Raw genomic sequence first — 20,129 nt, forward strand, 5'->3', positions numbered from 1 at the left:
AGTCAGAGCTGCTCTGATGGATTCAGATTCTGCAAGCAGATGGCACTAGGCAGTGGAGGAAACATGTCAAACAGGAATTCTATGTATACCCAAAGCCCAAGTTCAAGTTCCCCAATCAGAATCTTAATGTGAACCACTGCTTGGGACCAAAACCACAAAGATGTTATGCTCAAATGTTGAAACTCTACCTGACCAGCCCCATTGTCCACTGAAATAACCGTTCCAGATTATATGGTTCTCAGCTCTGCCATAGGGCAGCTCTCAAGACAGGTGCGGCTTCTAGCGCCTATTTGCTCTTATGTCTCTTCAGCCAGTGGCTAGGAACAGACACTTCCTATGTACTGTCAGATTATTCCTGTTGCTATGGCGACAACTATTATGTCACTGGAGCTACTTCACTGCCATCACCACACTGTGGCTGATTGCTTCCCTGAAACTGTGTCTAGAAGTGTTTTAATGAAACTATATATAGTGATGTATGCCTGTACTCCAAGCCCCAGGAATCTGGGGCATAAAGATCTCTAGTTCCATTGCTACTTGGACTACAGTATGAGTTTCAAGCCAGCCTGAGCTTTATATAAAATATATGGTAAGACACTGTTTGGGGGGGGGGAGTATATACCACACCATTTAATCTCCAATTTTTTTGTGGTGTTTTCCATTATAATTCATATCGTTCTGTTTTCTTTTATTGTTCAGGGTCTCACTCTATAGCCCATTCTGTCATGAAACCCACTATCGTGGCTTAGCTGTTCTTTAACTTGCTGCAATTTTCCTGTTTCTGCTTCAAGAGTGCTAGAAGCCTTGCCTGGTCTTAAAATTCCCACAGAAATCCTAGAACTGATTAGACAGACATTCTTTTTAACCACTTAATTAGAAACCAGTCTTAACAGTTTGGCACTCCTTAGTACTGTTAATTCTAACGATGTCCATTATTTCTTTCGTCTTCAATCTTCCATTCATGTCTGAGACTTGAAATGCTATCAGACTCTTTTTCAAACACCTTCCCCCTCTTTTCTGTTTCCATAAGCAGTGTGTAATAGAAAAATGGGGACTACTGAGAACATGGATGTTTAAGGACATCCCTCCTTGGATCTACTTTCCTTTGTCAAGTGCTATCCTCTCAAAATTGGGGAAACATCCTAGAGAAATGAAGTGACTAGATAATAAAATAAGGAAGAAGGACAAAAGTAACTGGAGACAAATTTTCTTGAGTAATCACCCCATCCCCTCTTCTACAGGAAGGGAAAAAATTAGTGCATAATTGGATAGCTATTCAAACATTTTTTTGCTTTTTTTGGGGGGGGGGTTGTTTTGTTTTTATGGCAAAGAATTTGATAGTGTAGCTAAAGTTATATTATTTGTATAGAGTGGTATTTAAAAAGAAAATTCTCAGTAGCAAATACATGATTTTTTTTCCAGGTATGTCAGGCATGCCAAAGCAACATCAAAACCAGTAGCTGGTCTTAGAGAATAAGAAATATTTCAATAAGACTAGCTTTCCTTCAAACACATTGTTTCCCGTGAAATAATTGTGTTCTTAATTACAAGAGTACATTGGTAGTTTGTCCCCTAAATTCATATTTCTAAATTCTATATTCTTCTGAGTCCCCCTACTTCATACATGATGCAAATAAAAATCCAATGTAACAATTTAAGCTAATTACAGATTTTTAACTCTTTCTCAGTTATCCTTGAGATAATTTCCAAAATCTTAGTTGCTATGACTTGCCTATGATACAGAACAGTGTCCTTGAAATACAGGAAATATAGTGAGATCTAATCAAATCAACTCATGGAGCAACAATAACAAGTCCATCCCATTACCCAAAGAAATTCTGTGATATATAGCATCTAGTTAAACCTCACAGAATAAAGGAAAGCACTTTGAACTTAGAAAGATCAGGGCTCTGTTTGTTACCAGCTAGCTAAATGGTTTCCCTTGAGTGAACTAACCAGGCTCACGCTAATAAAATTGATTTTCAAAACAAAATAATAAATAGAAAAAATTATGTAGAAAACTCTTTACAACACAATGCTATGAGTACAGTGGCACATATATACACAATGAAAAATGCATATGTTTTATTTCGCACCACTCACTGAGCACAGACTACAGTAAAGACATTCCTCCAGGTGATGCGTTCTGATTAAGCATAAATCTCAGCTCCTACCCTCACAACACTGTGTGCTGATGACTGTCCTTGAACTATGAGTTCAGATATTCTGATCTCCTATTTAACTGAAGCTTTTACTCCTTTACATTTTAGTTCTTAAACAAAAGTGTGTATAATGTAAAAAAAAAAAAAGGTATTTTTCAAAAATCTAAAACTGAGCTCTAAAAAGCAGTATGTTTAAGTTATAATAAAACATGAGCTGGGCGGTGGTGGCATACACCTTTAATCCCAGCACCCAGGAGGCAGAGCCCAGAAGGTCTCTGTGAGTTTGAGTCTAACCTGGTCTACAGAGTGAGATCCAGGATAGGAACCAAAAACTACATGGAGAAACCCTGTCTCGAAAACAAACAAACAAACAAACAACCCATGCCCTCAGTTTAGTTAAATATACTTCATGAATGAAAATATCTAGGAAAATTATCGCAGTTCATTATGAAAGTTTAATCTTTCAGCAAGGGGACTATGCAGAAGATTAGCTTTCTGTATTGTATATCAGCCTTCTGAATTTTCTACAGTGAGAAAGAATAGTTACTATAAAGGATGAGTATGTTGAGAAAGGCCTGTGAATCCCAGGACATCAATGGGTCCAAGAAATCAGAAAGATCTTTCAGAGAAGCAGAAATGCTAAGTTGCTAAGGGATCTATGCAGTTCCAAGGGAGAACTGAATGTCTCTAAAGGGTTGTATCACTAAATGATGACTTTTTGTCCAGAAGGCAGCAGCCCTACCACAATAGGAAGGGCTTCTCCAGCAAAAGGCATGGCTTTTTCCAAGGTGAAGCGCAGGGCAAAAGGCGGAGTAGCTGTGGCAAGGCCATCTCTAAATCTCTAAGTCACTGCCATCTCTAAATCAGAGGAAAATCTATCTTTGCAGCCACTTTTCTGTGGAAAACTCAAGAGACTTGGCTGAGGAAACCAAGTGCGATGAAAGGGAAGATAATGAATGAACTGGTACCAGCAAATACGCCAGCACAGAAACGTTAGTCCTGCCTTCAGAACCATGGCAACAGCAACAGGGAGTATATGAGCCACAGGAAGCATGAATGAAGTGGGAGAGACAGGAGAGGAAGTCTACCCTAAGACTGGCAGGTTCTAGGGCTGTATAGGAACCCAGAGGTCACCTCTAGTCTGCAGCCTGGGGTTTGCCTAAATATTCCTTCTAAAGCTGCTGTGAACTGCAGGCTAAGAGTTTAGAGCGCACTGACAGAGGAAACACACTGCCCCATTATTCCTGCTGTGCCGGAACTGCGACAAGTGCCAATTCCCTGGACATACTCTGCCCACTCCGGTGATTGCACTGTCTTCTTTGCAGCCCTCAACCTTAACTGCCCACCTTGGTGTCCACAACACTCCGAAGGCCACCAGTGGGTCCTCTCCCTGGGGACATTCTCATTTTCTCTTGCTAAGCCTCCCTGCCTGTGGCCATGCCATGGGCAGCCATGGGCAAACTACGCCTTTCCATGGTGTCCTGTTCTTTCATTCTCCTCTCTGATCACCAGTAGTACCATCTCCTGACCTTCTAACTCCCTAACGGTTCCACATCATATCTACAGCCTTCAACTTCTGGAGGCTCCACTCTACTGGCCACACTGTTTCTTACCATATACAAGACCTGTAGCTATGAACCCCTCAAAACTATTTCCGATACTCCTTCTGTCCTCCTCTTTAATCTGCAAATGCTCCAATCTTAGACAATGTCTATGTTCTCGCTCCTTGGCTTACAGTAGCCTTCCAAGAGCACCAACACCAACTCTTCTCATGCCGTTCACCAATCATTCCTTGACTAGGGTCTAGCTAAATGGTTCAGTTGCTTGCCCAACCAAGCATAAGGACCTGGGTTTGTATCCTTAGCACCCAGTAAGCATACTTTGTAACCCAGAGAGGATAATAGGGGAGACAGGTAGATTCCTGGAACTTACTGGCCAGCCAGTTTAGCCAGGTGTTCAGCTCCAGGTTCATTGAGAGACCCTATCTCAAAATAATAAACAAACAAACAAATAAGGTAGAGAGAAAGTAAGAGGCAGTAGATCTCAAGGTCAAGGCCTGCCTGGGCTATTCAAGTTCAGCCTGGCCAGCCTAGTGAGACACTGGGCAGCAAGAAACAAAAGAAGACAGTATCTGAAAAGAAAAAAGTAGTCTGAAAGGGCATTATCTTGATTGCTAAGAGAGGATTCAGGTGACCCAATTTCTGTCACTTTGTGACAACTGACCCCAGAAGCTGTTGTGATGGGAGCAGGAGAGTTGGGAAGCAGATATGAAGTGTGTGACCTGTGAAGATGTAGCTGTGAACTTCCTCTTAGAGGAATGTGTTTTGCAGGATTTTCCCCCATATAAGCTCCATGGATATGTGATGCAGGAAACCTTCAGGAACATGGTAACAACAGAAAGACCAGAACTTTGAAGATGACTACAGAAATTCCAGGAGAAATCTTAAGACATCAAGTCACAGAGAAACTTTAAACATAATAAAGATAATCCATGTGGCAAAAAATTCAGCTGGATTCTAGATCCCACTGTGAAAAAGAAAATCCTTGTCGAGTCAAATCATATGAAAAGCAGGTGTGTGGAGATGGAGACATCCTTGATGTTCATTCATCCCCAAATGTTCACATCACATCTCAGAAAAGAAACAAACTAGTATTAGGAACAGAAAAAGAAATAGGGTGAATGTAAAGAACATGGACATGTCTTCGCTTCTTCTCAATGTAAGGATTCACATTATACAGAAACTGTGAAAATATACAAAATGGGAAAGCCTTCAGCTGTTCTCGTTCCCTGTGAAAACATATAAGTTCACAGAAGAGAGACAGAATATGAGAAGGTTCCATTATCCCAAGATGGCAGCACATAATAAACAAAACTCATCAATGTTAAACACCTGGGAGCATCTTTGGTCATGTCAGCTCAATTAGTAAACATAAAATAACACCTTGGTGAGAAATCTTGATTAGAAGAGATATACAAAAATCATTAGTTTACCAATAGAGAATGAATACACAATGGATCAAAACCACATAAGTGCAAGACAAATCTGTCATCTGTAACAATGTCGGAAACCTGGGCAAATTCCTTATGTAGTGGAGTGGCACAAATACAAGTAATAGGACGTGCTTGATACAAAGCAATTTTCACACAAGGCTCCCAAAAATACATAACTTTGCAGAAGATGTTCTGAATGTTTTAAATGCACTGTGTCTGTCAGGTACTCACTGTGAAATTAATAAGTGTTACATTTCTCAGACACTGAGAAGATATCTGCAAGACAATCATCACTTACATCAAATATACAAATATTTTTAAAAAAGGCCCTGGGCTCAGTGGTCAGGTGCTTGCCTAAATGCATCAATCTTTGGTTCACTCCCCAGAACTGGACAAAAAAGTAAAAAGTAAAACAAAAAACCCACATGCATGGATATTAAAGGTATGAAAAGATACTAAATCTCAAAATAATTTAAAAGATGTTATTTTCATCTCTACTTTAGCAATCCACAAAAGGTATATTGTCTGAAATTAGAGAAATGACATATTAATGGTATTTGTACAATTTTTCTAATTCAGATAAAAATATAGGAATTTCAAAATGCTAGAATACTGAGAAATCTGAATTTCCAAAAATGTATTATTTAATATGAAAACTTTAGAATTCAGTATTGGATAACATACTTTGAGAGAGTATATTTTAGTGTTTGAAAATGTGGAAAAATTAATGTGATATACAAAACACATTGAAATAAGATGTTTATGCGATTTTCAGTAATGATTATTTGCCTTATTATTTTCTGTGTGTTCCAAAAATATAATGGAAATGAATTGTCAGGCCAGCAAGATACCTCAGCAGGTAAAGCTGTCTGCCTCCAAGCCTGTGGACCTGAATTCAATTTCCAGGATCCACTTGATGGAAGGAAAGAACCAATTCCCAAAAGCTGTCCTCTGAATTCCATATGCGTATCACAACTCTCTCTCTCTCTCTCTCTCTCTCTCTCTCTCTCTCTCTCTCTCTCTCTCTCTCACACACACACACACACACACACACACACTTTTAATTTTTAATTTTTTTTAATTTATTTTATGCATATGGATGCTTTCCCAGCATACAGTTTATTCACTGTATGCATTCCTGGTTCCAATGGAGGCCAGAAGATGACACTGGATATCTCAAAACTGAAGTTACAGATAGTTGTGAGCTATCCTGTGGGGAGCCAAGAATCAAACCTGGGTCCTTTGGAAGAGCAACCAGTGCTCTTAACCAGTAAGCCATCTCTCCAGTCCATTAAACAAAAATTTATAGAAATGAATTTCATTTTTAAAGTAAGAGTGAATGCATGAAGAGATCTCCTTGGCAGATTAAGCAGGGAGCAGCCAGCCCTCTCCATCTAAACAATGAAGTCAGGTTGCCACACATCAAAGAAAGGAAGCAGATTTAAAACAATTTCACCATGCAAAAATGGACGCCCTCTTTAAGTGTGGAAATGGTAGAACAACTGTGATTAGTGAAGCCATTGCTCTCTCTCATCCAGAATAAATGAGCTGGCAGAGAGGAAGACTAGAACAATATGCCCTATACATACTACCAAGGCCTACATGTTAAAAAAAACAGTATGAGCGCCGGGCAGTGGTGGCGCATGCCTTTAATCCCAGCACTCGGGAGGCAGAGCCAGGCGGATCTCTGTGAGTTCAAGGCCAGCCTGTGCTACCAAGTGAGTCCCAGGAAAGGCGCAAAGCTACACAGAGAAACCCTGTCTCGAAAAACCAAAAACAAACAAACAAACAAACAAACAAAACAGTATGAGCAAAAAAGCCTGCACTATGCAAATGACCTATAAATGTGCCAGTCCTCCATGCTTCTAACCTTCCTCCCAACTCCCCACTTCTTCCCTTGGAAGTGCATTCCTTTCTGATGAATTGTGTCTATTTCTGCTGTTATCTACATTTCTTTGTCTAGCTCCTTATTCTGAGTCATAAGAACCCAGAAATCTCAATAGATGTCCACAAAACCCCAATATCTGCTGATATCACAGGTGCATGTAATCTCAGCACTTGGGGAGACTGAGGATTCCCAGGAGTTCAAGGTTAGCCTGGGCTGTATAGCAAGTATCAGATTAGTCAAGGCTACATATACATAGCAAGACATGTCTCATAAAAAATAAAGGGTCATTACTACATACTGTAGCAAATACAGTAGATAACAAGAATAATAGTGAATCTACCCTTGCCAGGAGACAAGCTATAAACATCTCTTGACTATTATGCAAAGCATCATCTCCCTGAAATAGGTAATTATTTACTACTTTTAACATATGCTTCCAAAGACAGCACAATACACGCGTGGAGTCAGTTATCAATACATCAGGAAACTTGAAGGCAAGCATAAAGGTTTACCAATGGCCCTCGTCTATCAAGTCTATCAGTGGCTTTGAAGATGCTTTTCTGTCCTGTAATCCAAAAAACGAGTAAAAGACATACCAAGTGAGAATGTCAAACAGCAAAGACTATTTTGGTAAATTGTAATAACAAACACATCCCCACAAGAAAGTGGAAGGAAAGATCATTTAAGAAACTGCAAATATGCCAGGCAATGGTGGCGCACTCCTTTAATCCTAGCACTAGGGAGACACAGGCAGGTGGATCTCTGTGAGTTCCAGGCCAGCCTGGTCTACAAAGTGAGTTCCAGGACAGCCAGGGCTGGTACACATAGAAACTCTGTCTTCAAACATCTCCCCAAGAAAAAGAAGAAAAAAGAAACTGTAGACATTACAGAGTTTTATGAAATGACACATGCATAAACAAAATCAATTAACCAGAAGAGATGCTCCTGAGTTCAACAGATGCTGGTGTGGAGGGCAGGCTACTAGAGCTGTTCTGTTGCTGTCCTGGTGGAGGTGGGAGTGGGGGATGGGTATAACTAGTAAAGCTCCTATCCCAGGGACAAGTCCTTTGTTGTTTAACATTTACATAGGAATTCAAGGGCTCCTTTTGTTTTCCATGTGTGTTCTGAAAGAACTGTCATAGCTGTAGCTCATTACAAGGATAAAGCTATCATAGGTTGCTAGATATGTGGGCTTTGAAGGTAACTCACAGTAACTGTACAGGTAATGAGACTCACAGCAATAATCCCACAGGGTTTTTGTAATGTGCAAATATGGATCTCAGTATGCTTTAAATGCACCTGTATGGAAAACCTCTGAAGCAAGGATCACAAAGTGGAATTAATGGTGATCCCTGGGTGACAGGACTGTGAGTAAAAATTGTTTTCATTAATACTCCCAGAAAATGTCCAGAATGCAGTGAAATACAATCTATACTGGAAGAAAATATTCGCAAAGGTGCATAAACTCCAAGGCCAGAAGGGGAAAAAAATGAGTTCCTAGGCTGCCCCACTAAAGCAAGGCCAAGGAGAAAAGAAAAGAGCTTTGTCCAAGAGGTAGGGAGTTGGGAGGGAACCTCAGAGGAAGCTGGTAACTTAATCTCCTGCTCCAAGACTTTTTTTTAAAGCCTCTACATTAGAAAAAATGCTCCACAGCAGGGGATTTTTTTTCGACACAAGAAGGGAGGGGGATGGTGCAGAGAGGCCCACTGCACTGAGAAATACTGCCATCTAAGGGTCAGAGAGCCGTAAAGCACCAATATCAGAGAAATGTTCATCTTTTCTGGGAATTTTCTGCCCCCAGCCCATCAAATGAAGATGAAAAAAAGCCAACCTATTGAGACGACTGACCAGACAGATGATACAGGAAACTCACACCTCACACCTGCCCAAGTAGCTAATCGGTCTACACCAACCAAGGAAGCCTCCCTTAGTTCTGCTCATGGACCACAGCAACAGCAAGAGGAAATCCCTACCACATTGCAAAGATGCTGCTCCTTGTAGTAGTGGTGGTGAACTGCAGCCTGAGCACAAGTGTCCTCCCGAGAGGCCTTGGCAGCTCTGTCCTGAGGCAGGCCTGCACTTCCCTCCAGTGCTGTAGTTCTCTGCTGACCAAGGAATGCAATCGCTGATGTAGAATGGGACCGCTGATAAGGAGGCCCTCTTGCCCTGCGCACCACGCAGCACCACGTGAGATGGCTGCCAGTCCCTGGACACACTCCTCCCACTCCTCCCAGCCTTTGATCCTGCTTCTCAAGTGGCTGCCCTCACTGTCTTCCTTGCAGCACTCATCCCCTCTAATCCTAACTCCCTACCTCAAGGCCCCATGACACATAGCAGGCAGCCAATGGAGCCTTTCTTTCCTCTTGGGGACCCTTCTCTTCCCCTCCAAAGTCTCCTACTCATGGTCATGCCCTGGGCAGCAAAGAGCCTTTCTTTCCTCTTGGGGACCCTTCTCTTCCCCTCCAAAGTCTCCTACTCATGGTCATGCCCTGGGCAGCAAAGAAGACTATGCCCTTCTGTGATGTTCTACCTTATCCTGCTTGCACCTCTCTGCTCTTAATTATTTTAACTCAATCCTCAGAGAAGTCAAAGGTGGGGGGAAAACACATATTTACTCAAAAGGGGAGAGGGAGTTAAACAGTACTGTGAGCAGGGTAAGACAGGCCTTGGCCAGGGCTCAAGAGATCACCCCTTCCAGTCTAAGATCCATCAGCCTCTCCTGCTTTACTGGGGGGAGGGGGGGGAAGTAACCTGACAAGGAAAACGATTTGTTCTCTGGGCAGGCTGTTTCTTCAACTTTAAGAAAAAAGAACCAGAAGCTGAGGGTAGCAGCAACCAGGCAGGAGAGTGTAAGAGAAGAATCTCTTCATCTACACCCCTCCCCTAACAAAGTTTCTTACACTTAAACAGTTTGAAATCTACTGGTTTCAATCTCTCTAAGCTTTCCTCCTGGTGTCAAAGGATGTGACAAAGGGAAGTAAGAAAATAAGTAAACTTAACCATCCTTAATACCAGGCACCCAGAAGTAACCCCTATGCTTAGGTCTGCAACACTGGTAAGCTGTTAGCTGGGGATAAACTAATCAAATGATATAAAAAAAACAAACAACAAAACTTTTTTCCAAGGTAGTGTATCTTTGCTACCTTCTTGTGCCCTATCCACATCCACCATTGAACACCTCTCTACAGAGTTGGGTCCTCCTTCTTCATGTGATTGTGTGCATCATATCTTTTCCAAATAGCACAAGGTACTTTTTCCTCAATTTAATTATCTAGTATCACAGGTTTTAACACTTTGTTGCAGAACTGTCTGCCATTTTGAAGATGTAAGGAAATTTTGTGTCCCCACCCCACCCCTTAAAATTTGTGTCTCCAGAGTTTGTGGTCTTATATGGCTAAGACTATACATATAAGCTTCTGAGAATCAAAGCCCGAAAGCTTCTGCTGCAACAAGACACCACAATATATGGTTAGGATTGGGTCCTGTCTTATAACATGACCAGTGGTTCCCACAAAGGAAGATATGTTCTGTCCTCTGCAATTTCAGTATGGCAGGATCACTCAGAAATAGCTAGCTCAAGGTACTGGGATGTGAATGGGAGGAAAGTGATACACGTTACCCTGTTTCTTTAACTGATAGACACCGGGGAGAATCCTAAGATGGACCAACTCTAGAACTGAACCACAATGACAGTTTATGTAGGGTAGGCCGTCTGTGACTATGATCTTTCTCAGATTATAAATCTGCATATGGAAATGTTTGGGGTGCATGGCTGACAGAATGTGCCTCAAGAAATGTTTGGATTGGTTTAGTGCTTATTTATTTATTGTTTGTTTGTTGTTTTGGTTCTTTTTTGTGTAATTGGATTTACTTGCCCACTTGCTATGAAAGCTCAGTACCGCTGAGACATACTCCCATGCCACAATATGTTCCTTTTAAAACCAATATCACATATGAAATCTTAAAGTCATTTTCACAGAGTATATAAAAATGTATGAAAGAGCACTGAATCACAAATAATATAAAAGATATTTTTAAAAACTAAGACAGCAAACTCAAATCTCAGCATAGTAACATTCTGAAGGTTAGCAGTAATCTCAAAAGGCAATGGTGCAGATACTGGCACGTTTTCTTGGTCAGAGGAGTTTTGCAGCATGTATCCACTTGGCAGAAACCACAGTAGGCACATTGTTTAAATGAGGGCAATGACGTACTAACAATGTTTATTGTAGCATTATTTTTTCTTTTTCAGAAATAATGAAGGAACTAATTCTAACCATATTGTAGAAGATATATATGATAGACTATTGGGAAATTTGAATTTTAAGAAAATATTCTTATTACCTAGTAGGAAAAAAACTACTTCATAATCTAATATTGAACAATATATTACCACAACTACGAAAAAATGAATGTAATATTTAAAACACATTAAGAAAAGGTCACACTTTTTCATTTATTCTCTCCCATATATTCCAAGGCGACTACAATAGAAATGAATCGGAAAGTCAGGCTTGCGACACACTTGTTATCCCAGAACATAGAAGGCTGAGGCAGAAGAACAGAAACACATTGGACTGCATAGGCATACCGTATCTATCTCAAAAAAAAAACAACAAAACAACAAAACAAGCAAACAAAAGAGACTGTCATGTCATCATATGGAATTCATGATAGACTAACAGTGAATGTGTGAAACAATTTCTTCAGCAGGTTTGTAAACTCCCACACCCACTGGACAGGATCAAAGGAGTAGTCAGCCTTCTCCGTGGAAACAATAAAGTAAGACTGCCAGAGGACAGAGAAAGCAAGTGGAGTTCCTGTAGGTCTTCTCTCAACGCTGACATTCCTTCTAAGGTGGAAATGGTAGGAGAGTCATGGTTAGTGAAGCTACCACTCCCAGCCACACTCATCTCTTCCCTTGGTAACACCATCATTGCCTACTCTCACTACCAGCAAGTCTTCGCCCTTTCGGCCACACTGAAGGAGGGAGATAACTGCTTCCACAACTACCAGCTCTGCCCTCATCGGTGAAGGTTAAATTTAGGTACATGCATGGGCAGCTTTAATGACTCAGAAGCTGTGGGATCTAGTACTTCTAGTGAGAGTTTAAAAAGCATGTAATTGTGCTAAATGACTACAAGTTCAGGGATATACAGAATAGACATATATTGGAGTCCTAGAGGGTAGTGATTTTAGCAAGTTGTTAGGGAAAACCTTAAACATGTAGTTACTTGGAATTTTTATTTATTTGAGGTTTTCAAAGCATTGTGATGGGGACTTCATCAGGACAGTGAAAAACTAAAAAGATTAGGCTAAAAATAAGTGGCAGGGGAGGTAGGGGTAGATGGCACTTTCAGCTCCATGCGAAAGAATAAAGTGGTCGACAATGGGATTCAGCGCTGGGAGGAAGGCAGAGCAGCAGTTCAGTGGTAGTGTGTTCATCAAGTCTCCAAGTTCTAAGTTCCACCCCGACAGAGAGGTGGGGTGGGGGAGTACTAATCATTATATAGCTAAAGACCACAAACATCATTAAAAAGGAAAACGTTTATAATACATATGTTACAGTGGGGTTAATTTCTACATTTGCAACATAAAATCAATACTATTTTTCAAAATTTATAAATGATTATGAGCACACAAAAACCCAAAGTTCACATAGAATGGGAATTAACTTTCATGCACGTACCCATAGAATAAAAGTTTGAACTTATATATAATATCATCAAAAACAAATTTCATTAATAAAAAAGTTTGGACTTGTAAAGTCAATGAATCTACTTGTAGAAATACAGTAAGAATGTATGAAAATATTCTTTGTAAATTAAAGAAGCAATATCGTTGAGTAATGTATTAATATTTTCCTCCTTGACTCAGTTCACTCAAAATTACATAATGCTTTTCCTACTAGAAGGTAGAAATGGGAATCTCAAGAGGTTACATTTAAAAAGATTTTATCACACCCAGACTCAAATAAAAAAAAAAATAAAAAGCTGGTTTAAAACTCTCTCCCTGCTACACATGTCATGGCCACCAGGACAGACAGCAATAATGTGACATCTAGCAGTGAGGACCCAAGTAAAGAACCTGTTGAGCTATGTATGCAGGCTATCAACACTGAAGCAGATACTGCAGTCACCACCTTTTATATTCATGGCAACTGTGACACACAGATGTGGGATCACATTCTAAATTATACACTCTTGTAGAACACCTTTTTGTGCTAAATACAAGAAAAAAACAAGACACTCTGGAAAGGAATGTAAACCTGGAAACAAAGGTGGTTTTACGTTCTAATAATATACTTATTACTCACATTGTTTAAATGAAAAGAAAAAGCATGTAGGAAACTAAACGCTACAGGATATTTCAAAATGTCACACCCTATTTACAAACAAAATTACCCCGCAGAAATCAAACACTAATTCTTACACACAACATATCTATTCAGAACACACTGCTAGCCACTTTTTTATGTGCCTAAATATAAATGGTGAGCAAAAAGGAAGCAAACTAGTACAAATCTTGTCCTCAGCAACAATACTTTTAAAATATTTGACAATAAGATGGGGTTATGGGTTGTTTGTATTTTTCATATTAGTTTTTAAATAATTTTGTCACACTGAAGAAAATGTTCAAGTGACAAATAACTCAAGCTAAATATATGAGATTTTTAATGTGACATATAGCAATTACATATATCAATGGAATTTGGTCTGATTCTATAAAAGGGTTTTTAAGATGCTAAAGCAAAGGCACAAATATGCATCCTAGTATGTTTAAAAGACCCGTATGGATTAGAAAATCACTAAGGCAATTACCATAAAATACAATTAATGGTGACCATGAGGCGATGGGACTGCAGGAAAAAACTTGTTTTCATTAACACTTTACAGAAATTTTCCAGACGGAAGTGAAACAAATTCTACATTGAAAGAACACAAACCCCAGGACAAGCAGGGGGTAGAATAATAAGACCTTTCAGGGAAGCCAAAATACAAGTAGCTGTAGTGTCTAGGCTGCCCTACAATAGTAAAGCCAACTTGAAAAATAAAGGGTTTTGTTCTAAGGCTGTGAATATTAACAAGGTAAGTCTAGAATTTATTAACTCAATTGCCAGTTCCAGGCAGGCACAAATCCTACCAGAGGAAAAGGAAGGGGAGGGGAGGAGAAGGGGAAGGAAAGGGGGAAAGGAAAGGAAAAAAAGCCCTTTTAGTTTAAAAAGACTCACAGTATTTTTTCAAACACATAGGACAGAGGAGAAGGGGCTGTATGGCGCAACACTGCCATCTAAGACTTTAAAGAAACAGACAGGCACCCACATCGGAGGATCGTCCATCTTCGGAGGATCATCCATCTTTTCCGCTGCTTTTCTGCCCACAGCCCATAAGATGAAGGCTAGGAAAGACAGGTGGGATGAACAACACACAAGCACTCAGACCTGAGCAAGGGGACTAGAATACCATTCAAACAAAGGAAGCTTCTCTTAAGTCCCGCCCGCGGAACCATGGCAACAGCAACAGGAAGTCCCTACCACATTGGAAAGATGAGCTCTTCTTAGTGTAGGATTGGCTGGTTCAGAGTCTGCAAGCATATGCTGGCGAGGTTGCTGCTAGTCTGGCTGGGAGGCTCCTGCACTTTCCTTCCAACGCTGTAGCTGCCTGTTGCCTAAGAGACGTGGTTGGTGATGTCCAGAACCTGTTCCCGACAGCCCTCTGCGCCTCACGCTCAAGACGTGTACAAGGACACGCTCCTCCCACTCACCCCAGCCTCGAACCCACTTCTGACGCACTCACTGTCCTCCAGGCCCTCACCTAATCTGAATCTAACTGCTCACAGCAGCAAGCCAAGCAAGCCGCTACTGGGGCCTCTCATCCTTTGGGGCCTCTTAGGTCACACATGAGCATCAAGGAACAGTGTGCCTATTGGTCCAATAATGCATAGATGCCCTAGCTGTTACTGAGCTCCCAGGCAATGACAAGAAAAATCGCAAAAAGCCTTCTGAATTATTTTAGCTCTATCCAAACATAACTGAAAAAAATCATATTTCATAAAAACAGGTTTGATTTTTGTTTTAATGACAGTAGGTTTGCCATAAAGACAGACAGGCAGTTCTTTACGTTTCACAGGGTCTCCGGGTGGGCCAGAGACTAAAAGAACTCCCTTTCATCTGAGTTCCGCTATTTCCCTGAAGTATAGTGCCTTATTTTCTGGGCATGCTGTTTCCTCCACTGTAAGGATAAGAAGCCAGAGAATTCTGTATTCAGGCGAGGAGCTGAGAAGAAAGGCCTTGCTTCTGCTGTAGCTCCGCCATGCACAGCACTTTCCCCTCTCCTGCGAGTTTCTATCTCTTAGAATTTAAAATCCATTGGTCTACATGATCTCTAAATTTCCTTTCTACTCAGTATCCCATACAGACAGAAAAATAAGAGAAATAGGAAATGACAAGAATGAGTAAACTTTGTCATCCTGAAGAGTACCCAGACACCCAAAAGTAACCTCTAAGCTTAGGGCTACATCAATGACAAGCTTCTGAATTAAGAGAAATTTTCATTCTTAAGATATTTTTTTTAGTGCCCTACTGTGTCCTACCTAAAGAGTATGGAGGTGCATGGACAACAATAGCAACTACTAAACTCCATAGCTATTTGAGTCCTTCTATTTTAGGTGAGGTTTCTTTTTTTTTAACGAACTTTTTCAAATAGTAAGCTTTTTTTGCCAGTATGTAGTTCCTAGTGAAAATGTAGGCTGTGTTGTTCTGTTACAGCATCTTTTCTGATTTGAAGGTGCATGACGAACCCTTTACTTCTAAAGTCGTGACTCCAGAGCTTGTGGTCTGTCAGAAAATCATGTATGATTTGAGTATACACTTAAGAATCAAAGCCTACAAACTTCAGGTTGCAAGTGTTACTACAGCCAGAGCCTAGGCCCTGGCAGACCACCTATCCTCAATAAGCCAATTAAACAAAGTAATGGTAAAAAGTGGAAAGATTTGTTTACTTACTGCAGCCACAGTGGGCACAGGAGCATAGAACTCCAGTGATCTGCCCCAAAGACCATTTTCCACTATACAGAAGTGACTTTTAGTTTTTTGGGGTTTTTTTTGTTGTTGTTGTTGTTATTGGTTTTTTTTTTTTTTTTTTTTTTTTTTTTTTTTTTTTTGGTTTTTCCGAGACAGGGTTTCTCTGTGTAGCTTTGCGCCTTTCCTGAAACTCACTCTGTAGCCCAGGCTGGCCTTGAACTCAGAGATCCACCTGGCTCTGGCTCTTGAGTGCTGGAATTAAAGGCATGCGCCACCACCGCCCGGCTTAGTTTTTTTGTTTGTTTTCTTTAATTAAGAGATTTTTCTATTCATTTTATACCACCAACCACATTCCCCTCCTCTCCCTCCTCCCGTCCCCAACCTCCCCCCCCCACCTCCTCCAAGGCAAGGTCTCCCATGGGGAGTCAGCATTCAGTTTAGGCAGGTCCAAGGCCCTCCTCCCTGCACCAAGGCTGCACAAGGTGTCCCACCATAGGCACTAGGCTCATGCACCAGGGATGGGTCCAGATCCCACTGCCTGGGGGCCCCCTAAACAAATCAAGCTAAACAACTGTCTTGCCTATCCAGAGGGCCTAGTCCAGTACCATGGGGGCTCCTCAGCTATTGGTCCACAGTTCATGTGTTTCCAATAGTTTGGCTGGTCATCTCTGTACATTTTCCCATCATGATCTCGATGTCCCTTGCTCACAGAATCCCTCCCTCCTCTCAGCCAGGCGGTGGCAAATTTCTCCTCTCTCATCGATTGGACTCCTGGAGCTCGGCCTGGCCATGGAACTCTGCATCTGATGACTTTTAGTTTTAAATAGAGGGCAGAATAAAGTATGCAGAACTAAGCTGTCTTGCTCAAGGTGTAGTCCTAGCCATCATCATATTTTAGACTCCAGTCTCTTACAAGGTATGCCAAGGTATCAGAACTATGTGCAATCTCTTTAAGAGCAGCTTCTCCCTGTCCTGGCACAGGTTTCAGGATTTTAGTTCCCCAAAGTGAAATTCCTGGGGAAATTTCCAATTCCTTGAGGTCCACTGTTGAACAGATAGCCAAAGGAGAAAATATTTAAGTATCTCTTTAGGACATCTTAATTCCTGCCTGGACACTTACACAAGGAAATAGCAAATAACACAGTCAAGAACAGGACTTGCTATTTCCCAGAGGAAAGTCTATGTGCTCTATCCTTGTCTTTAATCTTAGTGTGGAGAGATTGTTCAAATACATCCAAGGCAAGGTATCATAAGGTAAAAAATAAACACGTGACTTAAATTTAGTAATTTTTGTGAATCAGGGTCTTAAGTAGACCATGCTGACCTCCAACTAGCTATATAAATGAGGCGATCTTGAACTGCTGATCATCCTGCCTCTACCTCCTAAATGCTGGGATTACAAATTTGCAGCACCGTGCCCAGCTGTGATTCAAATATAATGCCTATTCAACTGATATACACAAAGGTAACAAGGAGGCTAGACAACTTCAAAGCTGAGGCAGATGGTAGTTTATCTAGGACAGGGAACAGAGTTTGTGGTTGGTGACTGTGTTCCACCTCAGGTTCCAAAACTCGTGGTTTCTGTGAGCTGTTTTCCACCCCCTTTTAAACATGTACTTATGAAGTTCTCTTTCTTTTTTGTTATTACTCTTTTGTTTTTACTTTTTGCTGAGCTGGGGATTGAACTCAAAGCTTGCAAGTGTTAAGCAAATGCTCTAATACTGAATGTATAGTTCTGATCACAAAGTACTCATTTAACTTTTTTTAATTATTTTTAATTTTTATTTATTTATATTTTATGTATGAGTTCTCTGCATGTATACCTGCATGCTGCCAGAAGAGGGCATCAGATCCTATTACAGATGTTCGTGAGCTACTATGTGGTTGCTAGGAATTGAATTTAGGACCTCTGGAAGAACATCTCTCCAGCCCCAAGGTACTCATTTTAAATGAACAGTATCTTATATGAAATCTTTTAAGCTCATTTTTATACAACAAGTATGAGAAACAAATGTATAGGTCTTAACTGAAAATGTAGACCTTTGGTGTAATTTAAGAGGATTTATTTTAAAACAAAAACAATATAGCAATGTCTGAATTTAGTAACATTTAAAAGGTCAGCAATAATCTCAAGGTACAGTAATGCAGACACTTGATAAATGTTCTCAAAGGAATTTTGCAAACTGTATCTCTAACAATCTCAGCAAGGAGCCAAGATATTCTAAAGAGAGACACTTGTGCCCCTGCCTCGGGCTATCAAATTATTGAGAGACAATGAACCCTAAGAAATTGGCATTTATCCCAAGAGTCCCATTCTGGGAAGGAAAAGGCTGGGCCCAGGTGCCAGTCAGAGGGGAGCTTGTCTCCTGGAAAGAGATTTCACAGACTGCTGACAACTATATGGCTGACCCTGCAGGGCTGACAGTGAAGTATCAGTTCCTGGGTAGATCACATCCTGACCAGGACTGCTTAGTCATACCTAAGTGTCAACCCCTGCTGAATCCTAACCCAGATGTCAGGACCCAAAATGGAGGTGGCTGGCCCTTTTCATTGGTTCCTCTTCCCAGTGTGGACACACTGAAATCTCCTTTTTCTGCTCTCCACTATTAACCATCTCTCTAACTGGCTTATTGATGATGAATGAATGGCAGAGCCTATCTTGTGAGGACTGCCAGGACCAGGCTGCTGAAACCCAGCAATTCCAGAAACATGTCAACTTGTAGAAATCAACAGGAGAATTATCCTCTCAAATGTCGACAAGGATTTATTAACAATATTTGTTGTAATAGAAATAATACGCCTTCCCAGTGAGAAATTGCTCTGCACACTGAACATTTTAATTATGCATACTACATAATTAAGAGATTAATGAAGAAAAAAGCTCTTTCTAGCACTTGTCTAGCTCTGGCTAATGCTCAAAGAGGAGATGGCCAAAAACAGAAGATTTCACTAGCTTAAGTACACTTCAGGCTTACAAACTTCACACATTCGGTCATCCTTAAATCTCTTTTAGATCTCAGCCCCAGGTTACACTTTGAGCAATTTAAACAGGCAGCAGACTCATGTCTGGCCACTTGGGCAGATGGGAGAGTTATACAGCAGAGAAATCGCCAGAATTTTTTCTTAAGTACACCTGTGTTGTTCTTTTCACTTAGTTGTTACCTGGGTTCATTTTTCCACCTGGCAGAATTATGCTTTTACTGAGAAGAGGAAGGGGAGTTAATGGCAGACCAGGACTTAATGGTGCCTGTGACCCTGCACTGCCCCCTAGCATTGCCCCTTAGAGGCATGTTCTTTGATAATGGCTGGTTGTAAGTCAGGGTTATCTCCTTTTGTTACAGGATGGAGCCTAATTGGAGGATAATCTTGCTGAGTAAACATCAGCAGAAACTTTCCCAACAACCTTAAACTTCAATTGTGGCACAGACTTGGCTTTCTCGGTTTCTAACAAGTCTTGTTAGTGCACTACTTCTCTTCCAGTCTTTCTTTTTTTAGGGGAGAGGGTAGAGATGGGGTTTCCCTGTGAAGCTTTGGCTGTCCTGAAATTCACTATGTAGTCCAGGCTGGCCTCAAACTCAGAGATTCATCTGCCTCTGCCACCCAAGGCTGGGATTAAAGGCATGTACCACCACCATTCAGTCTTATCTTCCAGCCTTCTTAGAAGCAGCAATCCTTTAGCTAAATTCTACTTTGTATAGTTGAATAGTTTCTAAGCAAGCTTATTTAAAAATCCTTTATATTTTTGACAAGGAAGCCAAAATTATACAATGGAAATAAAGCATCATCAACAAATGGTGCTTGCAAAACGTCATCATGTAGAAGAATGCAAATAGATTCATATCTATTACCATGCAGAAAACTGAAGTCCAAGTCAATCAAAGACCTCAACATAAAACCAGATACACTGAACCTGATAGAAGAGAAAGTGGGAAATAGCCTTGATCGCTTCAGCACAGGAGAAAACTTCCCGAATAAAACACCAGTAGCACAGAAAGTAAGATCAACAATTAATAAATAAGACCTCATGAAACTGAAAAGTTTCTGTTAACGCAAAGGACACTGTCA

General features: G+C 40.7%; 1 protein-coding gene across 5 annotated transcripts in view; it reads right to left on the reverse strand.

Annotated features, from left to right (window-relative positions):
- The window catches only part of LOC114702863 (protein FAM104A), a 61,745-nt gene that overhangs the window by 12,361 nt on the left and 29,255 nt on the right, over positions 1-20,129 (reverse strand). The window contains exon 1 of one of the 5 annotated variants that reach the window (XM_028883443.2): positions 14,577-16,163. The exons of 1 other annotated variant lie outside the window; for it this stretch is intronic. In XM_028883443.2, coding sequence (XP_028739276.1) covers positions 14,577-14,581 — 5 coding nt within the window. In that variant the 5' untranslated portion in view covers positions 14,582-16,163. Of the gene's footprint in view, positions 1-188; positions 2,014-9,015; positions 11,035-14,364; positions 14,440-14,576; positions 16,164-20,129 lie in introns of those variants that run through there. 3 more of the 5 variants (XM_028883441.2, XM_037199254.1, XM_028883442.2) reach the window with 3 other exon arrangements.

This window comes from Peromyscus leucopus, chromosome X (assembly GCF_004664715.2).
Source record: "Peromyscus leucopus breed LL Stock chromosome X, UCI_PerLeu_2.1, whole genome shotgun sequence".
Lineage (NCBI taxonomy): Eukaryota > Metazoa > Chordata > Mammalia > Rodentia > Cricetidae > Peromyscus > Peromyscus leucopus.